This window comes from Hyla sarda, chromosome 5, assembly GCF_029499605.1.
Source record: "Hyla sarda isolate aHylSar1 chromosome 5, aHylSar1.hap1, whole genome shotgun sequence".
Taxonomy (NCBI): domain Eukaryota; kingdom Metazoa; phylum Chordata; class Amphibia; order Anura; family Hylidae; genus Hyla; species Hyla sarda.
Window position 1 is genome coordinate 206,889,711 of NC_079193.1, and position 19,400 is coordinate 206,909,110.

A 19,400-nucleotide genomic window follows, 5' to 3' on the forward strand; every position below is an offset into this window, starting at 1 on the left:
GTGCAGTTTTTATAATCGGGTCATTTGTGGGGTATTTCTAAGATGAAGACCCTTCAAATCCACTTCAAACCTGAACTGGTCCCTGAAAAATAGTGATTTTGGAAATTTTGTGAAAAATTGGAAAATTGCTGCTGAACTTTGAAGCCCTCTGGTGTCTTCCAAAAGTAAAAACTTGTCAATTTTATGATGCAAACATAAAGTAGACATATAGTATATGTGAAAAAAAATAAAAATATTTTGAATATCCATTTTCCTTACAAGCAGAGAGCTTCAAAGTTAGAAAAAATTCAACATTTTCAAATTTTTCATAAAATTTTCACATTTTTCACCAAGAAAGGATGCAAGTTACAATTTTTTTTACCACTATGTTAAAGTAGAATATGTCACGAAAAAAACAATCTCGGAATCAGAATGATAACTAAAAGCATTCCAGAGTTATTAATGTTTAAAGTGACAGTGGTCAGATGTTCAAAAAATGGCCGGGTCCTAAGGTGTAAAATGGCTGGGTCCTTAAGAGGTTAAAAAAGATTGTTTTTCACCAGAGTACCCCTTTAATAATAAAAAAAAACTCAAGCCTGATCTACTGCACACTGCTAAAGCAACATACTGCCAAAAAAAGAATTTTTCTAGAAATTAAACGTGAATTCTACTTACTCTTCCGAAGCAGCATACCAGATAGGGATAGGCAATAGACAGTAGACATAATAACTCCATGGACTTGACTGAATAATCAGAAAAAGTACTGTGGACAACCCAAGAGCACCAAATCCTAACCTCACAAGATGTGATGGTGTCTGCAAAATATCAAATAAAATTAAAAATACAAATATGAAAACATTTTTATTTGATGGAACACTATCATCTGATTCTGGTGCCTTTTCTTAATGTTTATTCAAACATAACATAGCATTTCAGCCTGTTCTTAGACCCCATTGGGGGGGGGGGGGGGGGGTTACAATCTAAATTCCGAATTAATCTCGACTACCCAAAGGAAACCCATGCAAACATAAGTAGAACATACCCAGGACTCCAGTGTTAACCCCTGAGTAACTATAGTAACAACTTAAAAGTTATCTTTCAATGTTCTTTTTGGTCATGAGTGATAAATCTTGGAACAACCTTAGCACAAACCTCTCGGGTGGTTATGAAATTGCAACTCTCGGCATGTTATCCAGACTATAGTAATGGAGACTATAGAATGTATAGACCATAAACTGTTTGTATTAAGTAGTCTATGGCTTGCTAAAAAAGCAGCTGCCTTAGGCTATGCTCACACTACGGAATGTCCGCACAGAAAATCTCTGTGCGTTCCTTCCACAAACTGCAGGCACTGGCATAAACATGCTGGTGCTAGGATCGCACAGGAATGCATTCCGTACAGAGTCTGCAGAAAGAATGAACGTGTTTATTCTTTCTGCAGACACGGAAAACACAATTTCCGTGCCGAAAAAATCTGGCAAGGAAATTCTGCCGTGTACAGATCGCAGCAGAATCCTGTTGAAGTCAATGAGACTCTGCTGCAGCGGAATTTCCATGTGGACATTCCAAGTGGAATTCCGCACGGAAATTCTGATGCATGAACACGGCCTTAATATTCTTCTTAGGCTATGTTCACACGTTGGAATTTCCTCGGCAGTAATTCTGCTCCCTGCATTGTATTCCACTTTGTTACAATGAGACTCTGCTGCTGCAGAGATTCCACAGCAGCAGAGTCCCATTGTAGCCCAGCTGAATACAATACAGGGAGCAGAATTTCTGGCATGGAAATTCCAATTCCGTTGTCCACAGAAAGAATAAACCTGCCCATTCTTTCTGCAGACTCCGCACGGAATGCATTGCTGTCTGAGACAGTGCATTCCTGTGCGGTCCTAGCGCCGTCATAGCATGCAGGCGCCTGCAGTCGGCACAGAGATTTTCCACGTGAACATTCAGAGGTGTGAATATAGCCTTATTCTCTAAATGTCAATGTAGAAGGGACCTGTGGTTTAAGCAATTTGCTCATATTTTAAATAAAGAACCTTTAAACCAGACAACAAAACATTAGTTGATGTTCTTTGAATTTTAAATTACAGCTAAACATGATAATTATGGTAAATTATTATTTTACTCTTCAAGACCAGCATTTATATGAAGAAAAAAAAAAACACCCTCACAATGAAATTCATGTCGCATACAGGAAAAGTAAATCTTGGACAGTAAACATTATAATTTATCACATAATTTAGTTACTTAAAAATAATTATTGCTACGTGTTAGAATCTGAACATAACACATTGCAGCAAGTAGTCACTTGTTATCTGTATACTTGCAGGACTAATCTTTTGAACACTCAGGATAATGAAGAATGAACATAATTTGCTTCTGGCTTGGCAATTCCCTGTTGTAAGTGAATGTAAATGATCCACAAGCAGTTGCCAGTCATGATAATACTGTATGTAACTGTTTTCATTAATTAAAATGTAGAAAACTTACAACAAAGAAAAGTTACACGACACATTTAGCTAAACACGAGAGGGTATATTAATGTATGTGTATGTATAACTGTATAACTTGTGAACTGCTGGTTTATTACTTAAATGTTTATTACCTGTTCTATTTCATACTGGTTGCCCCCCCCCCTCCCACTTCACTTTCAATCTCCTAACTGACTTATCCTACAGCCACATATAGTTGTGGGAGCTTCTTGTGGATTTTCAGAATGCAGTATAGTACAATACCCTTTAATGTGTTTTCAAAACCCCATTCCTAAGGTCATGTGATCTAGATTAATTTAGACACAATCCTGGATTTTTTAACATTTAAAAACATATTTTACTGTGATGTATTTCAAGCATCAGCAGTAAATGTTTTCATCTTAGGTTACATGTTAAAAAATAAAAGCCTTCAGTACAGAACACAGCTATTTACAAAAAAAAACAAGAAAAAAAAAAAAAACATACCAGCTACACTCCTGCATCTGTTTTAGGCTATATTCACACATCTGCACCTATTCCTCATATTCATTTGGGTGGTATCTGGCTTGTGCAGATTCTATGCGGAATCGGTGCGGATTCCATGTGGAATCCACATGTGGAAGATCTGCACTGTGAATGGGAGTGCGGAATCCTATTGAAGTCTACTGGGCTTTAATTTGATGCGGAATCCATGCGGAATTCCGCATGCGGAAACTCTGCCCTGCCAATATAGCCTTAGGCTATGTTGACACGCCGCAATGTCCACACAGACATTCCCGAGAGTGCAGGCGTCAGTATAATCTGTCAACGATAGGACCGCACGGGAATATGCCGTCTTATAGACAGCTATGAATTCAACAAGACTCTTTTGCAGCAGAATCACCGTGCCGGGCTCTAATGCGGAATCCGGCACGGAAATTCTGCAGTGTGAACTTAGCCTAAAAGGAATCACCTATACAAATGACTAAACATATTCCTGAGGTGTAGCTATTAAAAGACAACACTGGACACCACATGAGCTGTTGACCTTTGAGTCCCCAAAACCTTTCTCCCAACATTAATTCAATGCTACACATTGATGGAATCGAAGGTTTTTCGGGTTAGATCACACACAGCGCATACACAGCATATTTCAGGCAACAGCCAGCAGCAGCCATGTGCGCAGTGAGGTTTGGAGGCGGACTCACGCGTCACAGTTACGTCAGCACACTGGCCCCGACTTGTTTGAAAAATGTTTCATTTAGGGTCACAGGTGCCGCATTTTACTGTGTATTTACTCAGTGGCAAATATGCAGCAAAGTACGGCACCTGTGACCCTACCCTAAACGAAACATTTTTCAAACAAGGGGGCATGTGTGATCCTACCATTAAAACTGAGCAACAGATTAAAGATTTAAAACGGGGCAAACGTGAGTGAAAATTCTCTCTGTACATAGCTGTCGAATGTGTTGGTGTTACATATAGTAAATTAATAAAAAACTAAAAACAAATTACAAAAGAAACCTGCAAATTACAAAAAAACAAAAAAAAAAACTTTACATACCATAAATGTAGAGTGAGCATTTATATACAACTAGCCGAGTACCCAGTGTTGCCCGGTTTTTCCTTCCTAATCCTTGTTGGGGAGGAAAATCAATAAAGGAGGAAGCTTTTGACTTCATATCCCAACCACATATCCCGTCCTCCTATCTGGACCTCCGATCCCGCCCTCCTATCCTGTCCTACTAATCCGACCTGCCATGCCAAACTCATATCCAGTCCGGATATCCTGACCTCATCTCTCAACCTCCTATCTCGTCCTCGTATCTCAACCTCAAATCCCGACCTCATTTCCTGTCCTCCTACCTAGACCTCATATTCCAACCTCATATCCCGTCCTTATGTCCCATCCTCATATCCTGTCCTCACATGGGACTGATTTGTGATGAAAATATTGTAAGCTAAAAATAGAAGGGGACGTGGCTTTGTGGCACTGGGCGCGATTTACAAGTCAGACCGATGCACAAAAAGGGTAGATAATAAAAGAGGTGGGGCTTAAAATGTGGGCGTGTCTTTGTGAGATGGGGTGCGGCTTGCAAGCCGGACTGACACATTCACCAGGAGATGCAGAGCAGAGCTTGTGGAGTAAGATACTGTAAGTCCCATATACTTGCATGGGACTTGAAACAAAAACTCATCTTTTATATAAGGGTGTAGGTAAGGGTTAATTTAACTATCATATCTTTTTATTTTACATATAAGTAATATGTGTACCAGGTATTATTGAAATATCTCCAGCCGTACGGAAGTTATGTGGGAACATACATTTCCCATAGATTTTCATGGGATTTTAAACTAAAACCCCGACCCTCACAAATGGGGGTAGTGAAGGGTTAAATTAGCTATCCTATATTTTAAGTGGACATATAAGTAACATATGACCAAGTATTATCGAAATATCTCCAGCCGTTTCGAAGTTATGCTGGAACATATATTTCCCATAGACTTGTATGGGACTTTAAACAAAAACCTAAACCCTGGAAAATTGGGGGTGGGTAAGGGTTAAATCACCTATCCTATGTTTGTTGTTGACATATTAGTAACATGTGTGCCAAGTTTCATGTTAATATCTTTAGCCGTTTGGACGTGATGCTGGAACATACATACACACATTGCGTTTTATATATCTACTAGCTGAATACCCGGCGTTGCCCGGTTTTTCCTTCCTAATCCTTGTTGGGGAGGAAAATAAACAAAGGAGGAAGCTTTTGACTTCATATCCCGTCCTCATCTATTGTTGTCATATCCCAACCCCATATCCCGTCCTCATATCCCGACCTCCTATCCAGTCATCATATCTCAACCTCACATCCCGTCCTCACATCCCGTCCTCACATCCCGTCCTCACATCCCGACCTCACATCTCGACCTCACATCCCGACCTCACATCCCGACCTCCTATCTCATCCTCCTATGTCGACCTCCTATCTCAACCTCCTATCTCATCCTCCTATGTCGACCTCCTATCTCGACCTCCTATCTCGACCTCCTATCTCGACCTCCTATCTCGACCTCCTATCCCGGTCCTCCTATCTTGATCCTCCTATCCGGTCCTCCTATCCCGTCCTCCTATCCCGTCCTCCTATCCCGACCTCCTATCCCGACCTCCTATCTCGACCTTCTATCCCGACCTCCTATCCCGACCTCCTATCCCGACCTCCTATCTCGACCTCCTATCTCGACCTCCTATCCCGGTCCTCCTATCTTGATCCTCCTATCCCGACCTCCTATCCCGGTCCTCCTATCCCGGTCCTCCTATCCCGGTCCTCCTATCCCGACCTCCTATCCCGGTCCTCCTATCTTGATACTCCTATCCCGTCCTCCTATCCCGACCTCCTATGCCGACCTCCTATGCCGACCTACTATCCCGACCTTCTATCCCGTCCTCCTCTAACGACCCGTAATATGTGTACCAGGTATTGAAATATCTCCAGCCGTACGGAAGTTATGTGGGAACATACATTTCCCATTGATTTGCTTGGACTTTTAAACAAAAACCCAGACCCTCACAAATGGGGTTGTTAAGGGTTAAATTAACTATCCTATATTTCAAGTGGACATAAGTAACATGTGACCAAGTATTATCGAAATATCTCCAGCTGTTTGAAAGTTATGTAGTAACATATATTTCCCATTGACTTGTATGGGACTTTAAATATAAACCCCGCCCCTGGCAAATGGGGGTGAGTAAGGGTTAAATCAGAGAACTAGAAGCAAAAGCTACAAATGTAGCCTGTGTAGGGGCTAGAGAACAAAATTTATGTTCAAAACTTATTTCTACGACAAAAGGTAAAGTAGAAAACTAAGATGACCTTACAGCTAAATTTTGAGCAGGTAGATATAAGCAGCGAGGCAGCGATGTGCTCAGGCAGAAGAAGCGTATACTGAAAGAGAAACTAATTACTTAAAGGGGTATTCCAGGAAAAAACTTTTTTATATATATCAACTGGCTCCAGAAAGATAAACAGATTTGTAAATTACTTCTATTAAAAAATCTTAATCCTTTCAGTACTTATGAGCTTCTGATGTTAAGGTTGTCTCGGGAAACACCCAGTTTAGAAGAGGTTTGCTATGGGGATTTGCTTCTAAACTGGGCGTTTCCCGAGACCGGTGTCATCAGAGAGGATTTAGACAGAAATGAACAACCTTAACTTCAGAAGCTCATAAGTACTGAAAGGATAAAGAATTTTTAATAGAAGTAATTTACAAATCTGTTTAACTTTCTGGAGCCAGTTGATATATATAAAAATATTTTTTCCTGGATAACCCCTTTAATAACTTAATAATAGAGAGTTGAAAGAGTTATGTAGTATAAAAAAAACTGGGACCACCCAACAAACCCCCCCCCAACGCAATCTCCCATATTGCAGTCCGTTCTCCTCATGAATGGCGGCATGTGGACCACCGAATGAAGCAGTGGCAAAAATGCCCCCTCCATGCATGCATCTCTATGGGAGACCCAGAGATACAGCGTTCGTGTATCTCCAGCTCTCCCAGAAATGCATGTAGAGGGCGTTTGGCCACAGCTTTGAGCTGTGGTCGACAATGCATTCATGCAGAATGCCAGGGCGCCGGGTGGGAGATCGCAGGGGTCCCAGTAGTTGGACCCCCCGAGATCTGATACTTATCCCTTATGCGCAGGATAGGGGATACGTTTTTTTATACTGGACTACCACGTTAAGGTATAGTATTAGTCTTATTATTTAAAGTGCATCTGTCACCTCCGAATGAGGTACAGAGGTGCAGACAAACAGCTGGGGAATAAGGAGATGAAAGAGACTAACTTTGTTGCCTTTGTCCCCAGCTTGTAAATTTATATTGCAACTGTTTTGTTATTCTGTCAGACCTTTGGAAAGGCAGGCACACCTCCTTGCTGCCTCCTTATTGCACACCTTATGTATTTTATACACTCTTTTCTCCTCCCCTTATATCTAAGCTAAAAAAAATAACTACTTTGTGGGCATGTTATGACCCGGTCTCTCTTGGGTCAGTACCTGCTTAATAAAATATTGACTGTGGCAAGGTTGTTAAGTCACTTACAAACAGTAACGTTATTGTTACAACATAGACATATAAAAGTGTCAAATACCACATCTACACGTTTCATATCTGGGCGGCTATAAACTTGGCATCCCTCAGCCAGCTTATCTTACGTTAGAGCCATGCCCATGTGACTTGTTGAGCCGTGGATATAAAACATGATGGGCCTCATTTACTAATAGTGGAGGGTTTTCTGTTGCTTTTTTTTTTTTTTGTCTTTTGTCTATATTCGTTTGGAATTTACTAATGTGGGGCTGGACTAAAGCAAGCAGTAATGAATAAGAGGGAAATTTCAAATGCCTTTGCAGAATTCCTAAGAAGCCATTTTCCCCAGGATGGGGAAGATACCCCTCAGCATCCGACTTCCCCCTACCATGCACGAGTACCCCTTTACCTGAAAGCCAAGGTAATCTTTCCAGTCAAGTTGCAGTGCCTCCTGACTCGGAAAGTGATGAAGGGGATGACCGAGATGAGGATTTCCTTCCCCCTGATGATGGTGGTAGCAAACAACGTTTCACACCATTGGAGACATTTTTTTGGTGGAAGAGGTAAGCCTATGAACTATGAAATGTCTTAGAAGCTGAGAGTCACATGCTGTTGCCTAAGTTCAACTCCCAACCTGCATAGCCCAAGGCCATGCTGGGATTTGTACTTATGCAACAGCTGAAGACTAACAAAGAACGGTACTAGCATTCACTTTGCCTGTGTTTCTAAGGCAGACATGTCCAAAATGTGGCCCTCAAGATGGTGGAAAACTACAACTCACAGAATGCCTCCAGCATGCCTAGACAGTCTTATGCTGTCTGGGCATGCTGGGATTTGTAGTTGAGCAACATATGGAGGGCCACAATTTGGACATCACTTGTTTTTAGTCACGCAAGAGCCAATTGCACTTTGTGATACAAACTTATGCATAAACTCAACTCTCCACATCCTAACACAGTCAAAGGGCATGCTGTGATTTGTTGTCTTAGTCAAACAGCTGTTGTCTAATTCCAACTTCCAGCCTTCACTTTGTTTTCCCCGGCAAATTTATTCACACTTGGTTGCACTTTTCTGGAAAATTTATAAAATTAACTACAGAATATATGTCCGGATTACAGGTAATTAAAGTCGAACAAGTTTTTTAAAATTTAGTTTAACATTATTTAACCTTTTAAGGACGCCGGGCATATGCACATGCCCTGCATCCCGAATCCTTAAGGACGTGGGGTGTATGCATACGCCCGTGAGAATTCCGGTACCCGCCGCTAGCCGGTTGGGGATCGGACCGGAATGTCTGCTGAAATCATTCGGCAGGCATCCTGGCACATCGCCAAGGGGGGTCCTGAGACAACCCATGTCGGTGATCGCAGAAAAGCGCATGTCAATTCAGACATGCGATTTTCTGCTATTCCGGGCTGATCGGGTCTCTGGTGACCCGATCACCCGGAAAATAGGGATGATCGGAGCTGTCAGGGACAGCCCCGATCTTTCTGAGGGATAGGAGCGAGGTCGCAGTGCGATCTCCTCCTATCCCCTGCCATTGGTCAGAACTGATTCTGACCAATGGCCCTGGCAACCCCCTGTTCTTCCCACCCCTGGATGTGGAGACGAACATGTTGAGAGTATGGAGGCCGGTACCTGGAGGAGAAGATGCCCGGGGACCCCGGATCCTGGCTTGAGACTGCTGGATCCTGGCTCAGGTAGGGAAACTACGGTGGGGGGGGGGGGGGGGGTGAATGAAAGTGAAAGTATAGTGATCTTTACTGTGGCAACCACTAGGAAGGCCAAACTGCAACTCCCAGCATGCCCAGACAGCCTAAGGCTGTCTGGGCATGCTGGGAGTTGTAGTTTTGCAACATCTGGAGGGTCACAGTTTGGAGACCACTATTACAGTGGTGCCCAACCGGTAGCCCTCCAGATGTTGCCAAACTACAGCTCTCAGCATGCCTAGACTGCCCAGGCATGCTGGGAGTTGTAGTTCTGTAACATCTGTCCCTTCAGATTTTGCAATTTTCATGAAATGTTTGAAAATTGCTGCTCTACTTTGAAGCCCTCTAATTTTTTCAAAAAGCAAAAATATGTCCATTTTATGATGCCAACATAAAGTGGACATATTGTAATTGTGAATAAAAATAACATTTATTTGGAATATCCATTTTTCTTACAAGCAGAGAGCTTCAAAGTTAGAAAAATGCTAAATTTTCATGAAGCTTTGGGATTTTTCACCAAAAAAGGATGCAAGTAACGCCGAAAATTTACCACCAAAATAAAGTAGAAAATGTCACGAAAAAACTATCTCAGGAATCAGAATATTCTGTAAAAGCGTTTTCGAGTTATTAATTCGTAAAGCGACGGTGGTCAGAATTGCGAAAAAGGGCTCAGTCCTTAAGGGGAAAAAGGGCTGCGTCCTTAAGGGGTTAAGCATATTAGCCTTAATATTTATGCTTCGGAAAAAACACTCCATTTTACCAGTTTTTACATCAGCCTCTGGCAGTCGGGTTTTCTAAAATTACTCTTCTCTGTTTTTTTCTCGGGTATCTGACAATAAACCGTGGGTTTTCTGGAAAATGTTGGGTTACGCCAATTTTTGGAGAAGCCACACCCCGTTGTAGGGAATTCTAAAACACTCAAGTGATTTCTGAAATTGTCTGCTTTTTTAGGCGCACGAATGTCGAACAGGCGTGCGCCTAAAATTTTGTCCACAAACCCGATAAAAAGTGTAGGTTTCAGCTTAGTAAATAAGGGCCATTGTAGCGTCAAAAACTTTCAACCATGTCGAGAAGAACCGAATTGAAAAATAAGTCATTTTTATTGGTCTCTAATTTTGTTACTGTATGTTTGTTTATATTTAATTATAATTCTGAATATTAACATATAGCAGCTATATCAATCTGCCTAGTGTAAAAGACACTAAAGACCTGGTGGTCTCTCTCTTAGTTTTTTTTTTTTTAAATAAAAAAATAAAAAAAGTGCATTACATTGAGCTATTGTCCTGTAATAAGAGGCCTTTAAAGAGCTTTCAACCATTTTTACAAACAGACTACAGTAAGCATCTATACTGAAATTTCTTTTCATTACATAATAAGGCAACTTTTCTATATAAATATTAGATTTAAATTCAATTTATATTAAAACATATTTGTTAAATTATATTATATATTAAAATATATTTGTTAAATTATATTATATACAAAAATATATTCTGCAGCACCTTCTTGTCTTTTAATCAGATACCGTTTTATTGAACATGTAACAACAATTCAAAAAACAATCCAACAGACCTTCATGGTAATGTTACAAAATCAAGGGGAGCATTAACTCCAGTCTTCTGGGGTATACAAAGCCGAAGGGCAAGCTTAGTAAGAGACTGAAGTGCAGAAACACTATACAGATCATTTGGTCATTAACACTAACAAAATGCAATTGAGATGTCAGGCAAGTAAATATAGTTTGACAGACGCAATATTCAGGCTAACATATATGTAGGAACGGGCAGAGAGACCAACCAAGTGGGAAATCAGGCAACATATTTTCTCAGAGAACCACCCAGCTCTTCCTCAGACTACTCATATACAGATAGATCAGTCACAGACAAACATATATTTTGGCTCAATAGGGATGGATGATGCTACTCCAGGAACATCTAGTGAAGTGTAACGCAGCGCGTCCTGGCCCTCACCATCATCTCCGCTCCACTTCCCCTCTCTGTCTGTTTCGTGCTTCCTCCTCTGGCCTTTCTCCTGCTTTATTCCACAGGGCTACAGTTTTTGGCCTGTTTTCTGCCCCCTAGGATCCATGTGCATGCACTGGTTTCCACTTAAAGGGCCAGTGCATGGTTCTCTAATATGTTCTTCACATATGCCTGCCTGTCATAACTTGTTTAAGACTACGGTACTCAGTGATCAGTACCAGCGCAATATTGTGGTTCTGGCAAAGCGAAGGTGTGTGTTTCTGATCTGCTATCCTGTATCTGAAATTGCCTCTGCCTGACCTACATGTACCTTGCTGACTCTACGGGCATGGCCCGAACATGCCTGGCATCAGGGCTTTCTGCCATTTTTGGGGCAGTGACCTGGTACTCTCTAGCAACAAAAGTCCCATTTCCGCATTAAAAAGTTGCTGAATAATTTACAGTATGGGTAGATTAATCTGCTGCTCTCCCAAAACATCAATCCCTACATAACATTAAAGGGGTACTCTCATGGAAAACTTTTTTATTTTTTTAAATCAACTGGTGCCAGAAAGTTGAACAGATTTGTAAATCACTTCTATTAAAACATGTTAATCCTTCCAGTACTTTTTAGGGGCTGTATACTAAAGAGAAATCAAAAAAAGAAATGCATTTCCTCTGATGTCCTCACCACAGTGCTCTCTGCTGACCTCTGCTGTCCATGTCAGGAACTGTGCAGAGCAGGAGAAAATCCCCATAGCAAACATATGCTGCTCTGGACAGTTCCTAAAATGGACAGCAGAGGTCAGCAGAAAGCACTGTGGTCATGACATCAGAGGAAATGCATTTCTTTTTTGGATTTCTCTTTAGTATACAGCCCCTAAAAAGTACTGGAAGGATTAAGATTTTTTAATAGATGTGATTTACAAATCTGTTTACCTTTCTGGCACCAGTTGATAGTTTTCCACGGGAGTACCCCTTTAAGCATCCATAAATTCTCCTTCAGATGCTTATGCTGACTGAGGCCAGATACATATAACTGGAAGTTGACACCAATCATATGATCCTAACAAATAAGCGAAATGATTGTGATATAACACTGATAAAATTAACCACGCCAGTACAATACAACCATTTTTTAAGATGAAATCTTGAGAGATTTAGAATTTACATTGTAAAGAACGCACAATAATCATTTTAATCTGAGCTGTGTTTAACAGCTCCCATGCAAAAATCATTTTTGATCATAACAAATGTTATGTGTTATATTAGTAGTGATCAGACCAATGCATCTAATACATCATTGAACAAAAAGCTTAAAAATAACGCTTATAATACGTAATATTTTATCAAGATTTCACTTATCAGCATTAGAGGTCTCATAGAAACTAGCAGCATGAAAGTAATGTTCCACATTACATGGGAGAGCATAAAAGTATTTCCAGTAGAGCAGAATGATATGTTAGGAGTTGGTGCAATGTTTGCCAAAAAACAGAGAGAGACAGACAATAATGAAAATGGAAATTTGGCAAACAACTCAATCTCAACAGAGAACTACTGTGACTCATGATACTTGCAATTTCACCACTCATTTCTTCCTGTTCCTATAAAGAGCTGAGGGCATCCAGTATAGTATACAAAGACTTACAAAGCATCTCTCAGCAAAACTAGAAATGAGGCCAATGTTCACAGATCATCTATAAATACAATACTTAAAAGGGGTTGTCCCAAAACATGAAAAGCAGTTTTGATGCCTGCTCCCGGCGAGGATAGCGTGAACAACGGCTGCTTCTTCTCTTCCTACCTACTTGTGGGATGGCGCCAGGACAGGTCTTGTACTGTGATTGCCGAATGTGGATTTAACCACACCAGCATGTATTTGCCAATGGTAACACAATGTTGGAAAGATGGACAGGATGGTGAGCATGACTGGAGCCGCTGTGTCAACTTTTCCGGGACCAGATTGCAGTCACTACATCATGCTGTTTTCTAAAAATGAGTCTCTGTAAAAACTAGACTTCCATTTTTGTTTTTAACATGGAACAAGGCAGGGTCGCCCCATCCTCACTGTTATTTTCTATTATTATGGACCTCTTAGCTATGTAGACATTAGTGTTGCTCGCGAATATTCGCAATTCGAATATTATTCGCGAATTTCGCATATTCGCGAATTCGCGAATTTCGCGAATATAGCGCTATATATTCGTAATTACGAATATTCGTTTTTTTTTTTTTTTTTTTTTTTTTTTTTTTTTGTTTCTTCACAGTACACATCACAGTGATCATCCCTCTCTGCTTCCAGCTTGTGTGGTGTAAAGAAGGCTCTAATACTACTGTGTGAGACTGCCGTGCGAAAATTCGCATATGCGAAAATTAGCACATGCGAATTTTCGCATATGTGAATTTTCGCGTATGCTAATTTTGTATATGCAAATTTTCACATAAGTTAATTTTCGCATACGCGAATTTTCGCATATGCGAAAATAAAACTAGGAGATAACGAATATGCGAATATTCGCGAATATATGACGAATATTCGTCCATATATTCGCGAATATTCGCGAATTCGAATATGGCCTATGCCGCTCAACACTAGTAGACATGAGAAACTGGTGGATCAGGAACTGTCCAAAGCTGGAGAGGTTTGCTATGGGGATTTGTTCCTGCTCTGGACAGTTCCTGACATGGACAGAGGTGTCAGAAGAGAGCACTGTGGTCAGACAGAAAAGAAATTCAAAAAGATAAGAACTTCCTGTGGAGCATACATCAACTGATTAGTACTGGAAGGATTAAGATTTTTAAATAGAAGTAATTTACAAATAGGTTTAACTTTGTGGCACCAGTAGATAAAAAAAAAAAAAGTGTCCACGGGAGTACTCCTTTAATGATATCCACAGAGAACCGCAGGGGTCAGTACTGAGTCCACTTCTTTTCAATATGTCTCTTTGTGGAGAGATAACAGAGTAGAATTTTAAATATTTGTGGATGACACTAAACTGGATAAGGTGATCAACACAGAGAAGGATAACACAATATTAGCTGGGGAAGCTGAAAGTTTGGGCACAACACAGGTTATGAAGCTTGAGGTTATTTACTTTGAAAATAAGGATGTCTTAAAGGGGTACTCCGGTGGAAAACATTTTTTTTAAATCAACTGGTGCCAGAAAGTTAAACAGATTTGTAAATTACTTCTATTAAAACATCTTAATCCTTCCAGTACTTATCAGCTGCTGTATACTACAGAGGAAGTTATTTTCTTTTTACATTTATTTTCTGTCTGACCACAGTGCTCACTGCTGACACCTCTGTCCATGTCAGAAACTGTCCTGAGCAGGAGCAAAACCCCAGCTAACCTCTCCTGCTCTGGACAGTTCCTGACATGAACAGAGGTGTCAGCAGAGAGCACTGTGGTCAGAAAGCAAATAAATTTAAAAAGAAAAGAACTTCCTGTGGAGCATTCAGCATTAGTGCTGGAAGGATTAAGATTTTTAATAGAAGTAATTTACAAATCTGTTTAACTTTCTGTCATCAGTTGATTTAAAAAGAATAAAAATGTCATTGGAGTACCCCCTTTAAGGGCCAGTTGGTCATGATGTGCAAATATATGAATGGACAGTACAGAGATTTTGTCAGTTATCTTTTTATACCTAGGCGGTTAAGCACGAGGAGGGGCATCTTCTACGTCTAGTGGACATAAGGTTTCAACATATTCACAGATCAGGATTTACTGTGCAGTGTGGTTTGGAAGTAAAGCTACGAGTCAGTCACGTCAGCTCGCTGACACCTCATTTAAACCTCACTGCACACACAGGGCTGCTGCTGGGTAGCCTTGTGTGTCTGCTCATACACAGTGTATTTCCTGCAGCATGAAATATGCTGTGTATACACATTGTGTGACCGTACCATCATAGAGCAATTGGCATCACCCTCACGGGTTTTTTTTGCCTTCCTCTGGATCAACACAGTAGGATTTTATATGTTGAACTTGATCGGCTCTTCTTTCTTTGAACATTACAAAGTATGTAACTATGTATATCATCCTGTACAGCAAATGGTTAACAGCACCCCCCCCCCCCCTACCAAAAAAGTCAGAATTGCAGATCTTTTGCGAGAAAAAAAGTTTTCAAAACAAGATCAATAAGTCCCATATTAACCAATGGTACTGATAAGAACTACAGATCATTGCAGAAAAATAATAAGCCCATAGACAAAACATTTTTTTTTGACTTTTCCAAAAGAAGTAAATAAGGGTATGTTATGTAAATCAGGGTATTGATTTACAAAATAAAAAAATAGGATGGTGGGAGCTACCCTTTAACTTTTTCATTTTTCTGTAAAATCGGCAGTATGAGGGCTCATTTTTTGTGCTGTGATCTGTACTTTTTATTGATACCATATTTGCTAAGATAAAACTTTTAATACATTTTTTATAAATTTTTTTAGGAATAAAATGTTATAAAAAAAAGAAGCAATTTTGGACTTTTTTGTTTTTGCTTACACTCACACCGTTCACTGTACGGTATCATTAACATTATATTTTAATATTTCAGATATTTAGCTATACCAAATATGTTTATTACATTTTATTTACACTTTTTGGGGGTGAAATAGGGAAAATGGGACAATTTACGTTTTTATTGGGGGAGGGGGTTTATCACTTTTTTTTTTTAATTTTTACACTTTAATAGTCCCCATAGGAGACTATTTATATCAATCATTCAATTGCTAATACTGTTCAGTGCTATGCATAAGGCATAGCACTGATCAGTGTTATTGGTCATCTGCTCTGGTCTGCTCCATTGCAGACCAGAGCAGAAGACCCATGGAAGGCAGCAGAGGCAGGTGAGGAGACCTCCGTCCGCCGTTCTGAAAATTGGATCTCCGAGGCAGCGCTGCGGGCGATCCGATCATTTATTGTCGTGACCGTAATGCTGCAGATGCCGTGATTTGTATTGCATCTGCTTAAGTGTCAATGAACACAGAGGACCCTGTTGATTTTTCTAGAACAGCAATTATCACAGTTTGCTCATGTATTTTCTACTCCTACTCACTTTAATTGGAAAAAAAAAGTACACTACGTGTGAAAAGTAGAAATAAAGTTTGCATTCCTGACTTGGCCCTAAATTAAAATAATGCTTATTGACTTTTTTTGCCAACTAAATGCCTCTGCTGTTCTCTAACAATGACCTTCACCTTGGTAGAGAGTTTAGGTGCATTGAAACATATTTTGGGGAATATTTACATAGAACCACATAGGAGGCATTCTTTTTTTTTTTTGCGGATGTCCGCCATCACGGGCGGGTCCCTGGCTGCTATCAGCAGCTGGGACCTGCCGTTCATGACCTGAGCATCACTCCGATGCTCGCGGTTATGTATAGGATGTAAATGTACGTCCTGGTGCGTTAAGTACCACCTCACCAGGACGTACATTTACGTCCTGCGTCGTTAAGGGGTTAAAGATTAAATAGGCCTGATCATGAATGGGTTAAATACCTACTCATGAAAATACTAAACCCTTTGGGTCTGGCAGGACATAGTGAAAGTAAAGGTATCTCTTAATGTTTTGCTAATCGGAACACAAATTTTCTTTACAATGAAGGTTTTCAATGAATTACCACAAGGAGAGCTTCAAAACAATGAATTACACAGAATTATCATAGAAAGTGTACTATCAAACTGTATATTTTTATTTGCTATACAATGAATATCATATTTGAAAAAATCTAATAACTTCAGTATTATTAACAAGAAAAAAAAGAATGCCTCCTATGTGGTACTATGTAAATATTCCCAAAAATTTGTTTCAATGCACCTAAACTCTCTACCAAGGTGAAGGTCATTGTTAGAGAACAGTAGAGGCCTTTATTTGGCAAAAAAAAAAAGTCAATAAGCATTATTTTCATTTAGGGCCAAGTCAGGAAAGTAAACTTTATTTCTACTTTTCACGTGTAGTGTACATTCTTTTTCTTCAATAAAAGTGAAACTGTGTAGGAGTAGAAAATACATGAACAAACTGTGATAATTGCTGCTCTAGAAAAATCAACAGGGTCCTCTGTGTTCATTGACACTTAAGCAGAAGCAAGTAACTGCATTATTATTAACAAGGAATCCTAATGTATTTTTACCAAAATATGAAAAAGTAATTACAATATATAAATACAGTCCAAAAGATAGAGGCCCAGATTTATCAAACAATGTCCATGGTAGAGCTATTTTCCCATGTTTATTTGGGTGGTGGGTTTGACTAGCGTTCATCTTATTTATCAAGAAGGTGCGGCAGGATGATAAATTTTGCGCAGCTCTGCTGTGGTGGGAAAAGCTCTACCACATACACTTTTTCTAGACGCTTGTGAAGGAGGGAAGTAGACACTTTCCCAGGTCCTGAATTTGGCAGGTTAGGTGTTTTTACTTAATTTCACAGAGCTGCCTGGACATTTTTACTTGCATTTTAGATGCTACAATCAAATTTGATTGCGGACAAAAAAAAATGCTCTAAAAGCAATGATAAATCTCCCCCATAGTTTTTGTAATTTTTTCAACTAGCTATAATTGATAAAGATAATAAACATATAAGAATTCCTTCTATTTTATCTTTTCTTCTTTAAAAGAAATAAATCATGAAAATGCTATCTAATCTATTAACATTAGATTTTAGAGCAGGAAGAGATGAGTACATTGATATATAATTTTGTGGTAAAAGATCCAGTATAACTTGTAACTTATTGATCAAAATCTCAGCCCTTTCCTTTTTTTCACTCCATGATAGAATCACCCATAGGACTCCTATGCATGTAAAGGTCATGCACAGCATTTAACAGTGAGTTTAGCGCTCTGCCAGGCTGCATAATCAAAGCATCAATCCAGTGGTCGGAGGCGGGTAAGGTAAACCTTCGATGGTATTTTACCTTACCAGCATCTGTAATCAATACTCCACACCAGGGCTCAAGTCCTGCAGGAACGCATGGGAAATTAGTCCCTGAACTTTTTTCACAGCAGGAAAATTGTTCCCATTAGCAGGAGTCCTGCAGAACCAGCTCTTGAGTGGAAATATAAACAGAAAAAATATAAAAACATAACTTGTTAGGTAAGTAGACTCACCCCATTATAATTTGAAGAAGCCTGGATTACACTGGTGTTGGTCTTTATAATTATTAAAATGACATACAAAATCCAGCCAGCAAAGCCTATGACAACACTTATGCCAAGGAAGAATCGGTCATAAGTATGATAGTAGGTAAGTCCTTCTAAAGACAGGTCAATCAAAGTTCTGCAAAGATCCACCTACAAGAAAAAATAAGAAAAAAATAAAAAATAAATAAATAAACACAACATGCTCTAGATTTGTAAAGGAACAGTACAAAAGCAAAGTTTAGGGCTAAAGCTATAAAATATTAAAATACACAATTCTGTCATTTGTCCCATTCTGACTGATCCTGCAATATGTATGTGCTCTCAGACGTCACACAGGAATCACATGACACATACAATATCAATAATGTAGAGAGGGATATCCAGCACAAGGTGCAGAAAAATCAGGTTGCTTTATTGATGGATCATAGGACACACAACAGGTAAGAGGACCAACGCTGACGCATTTCGGATCTCGCAGGTTCCTTAGTCATGGCATAGTGCACAATTAAAACAAGAAACTTTATATACTTTAAAAACATGTTGTGTAAATGATGTCACACTCAAGAGGTTTAGATGGAAAATGTGGATACTGGATCACGCCCAGAAACAATAGGAAAGAGAGAGAGAGGAGAGTAGAAGAAAATAAAGTAGGAATGAGTAAAAGATTACAAATTTAAAACGTGAGAGACATATAACAAATATCTTTATATAGGTTGGTAGTATGTTAAAAATAGATCATGTCTCTGATCTTAAATCTCCTCCTCTAATGTTGTTACTTACTCTCACGATAGCACTAACGGATAATGTGGACGTGTTCCCGTTATGTTTTCACAAAAATGTCAAGACAGAGCTGATATATTAAATTGTTCATTACTGGCGTCAGAAATATGACGTCTGATGCGTGTTTTATGTATGTTTGACAAACAACCAACATAGTGGCAGCAGCATACTGTACAGGCAGCTAAATAAATAACTGAAGAGGAATTACAATTAATACAGCTTCAATTTTGAAAACGCTTACCTGTACTGTAAGATTCCAACAAATCTGATGTCAATATGTGGGAGCAAGTAATGCATGGTCT

At 39.6% G+C, this 19,400-nt stretch overlaps 1 protein-coding gene across 2 annotated transcripts in view; it reads right to left on the reverse strand.

Moving 5' to 3' along the window:
• Positions 1-19,400, reverse strand: part of PIGN (phosphatidylinositol glycan anchor biosynthesis class N) — a 282,876-nt gene that overhangs the window by 129,801 nt on the left and 133,675 nt on the right. For both annotated transcript variants that reach the window (XM_056520984.1, XM_056520985.1), the window contains exons 14-15: positions 18,286-18,468; positions 655-794 (exon numbers count right to left, since the gene is read on the reverse strand). In XM_056520984.1, the coding sequence (XP_056376959.1) occupies positions 655-794; positions 18,286-18,468 (323 nt within the window). The remainder of the gene's footprint in view (positions 1-654; positions 795-18,285; positions 18,469-19,400) is intronic.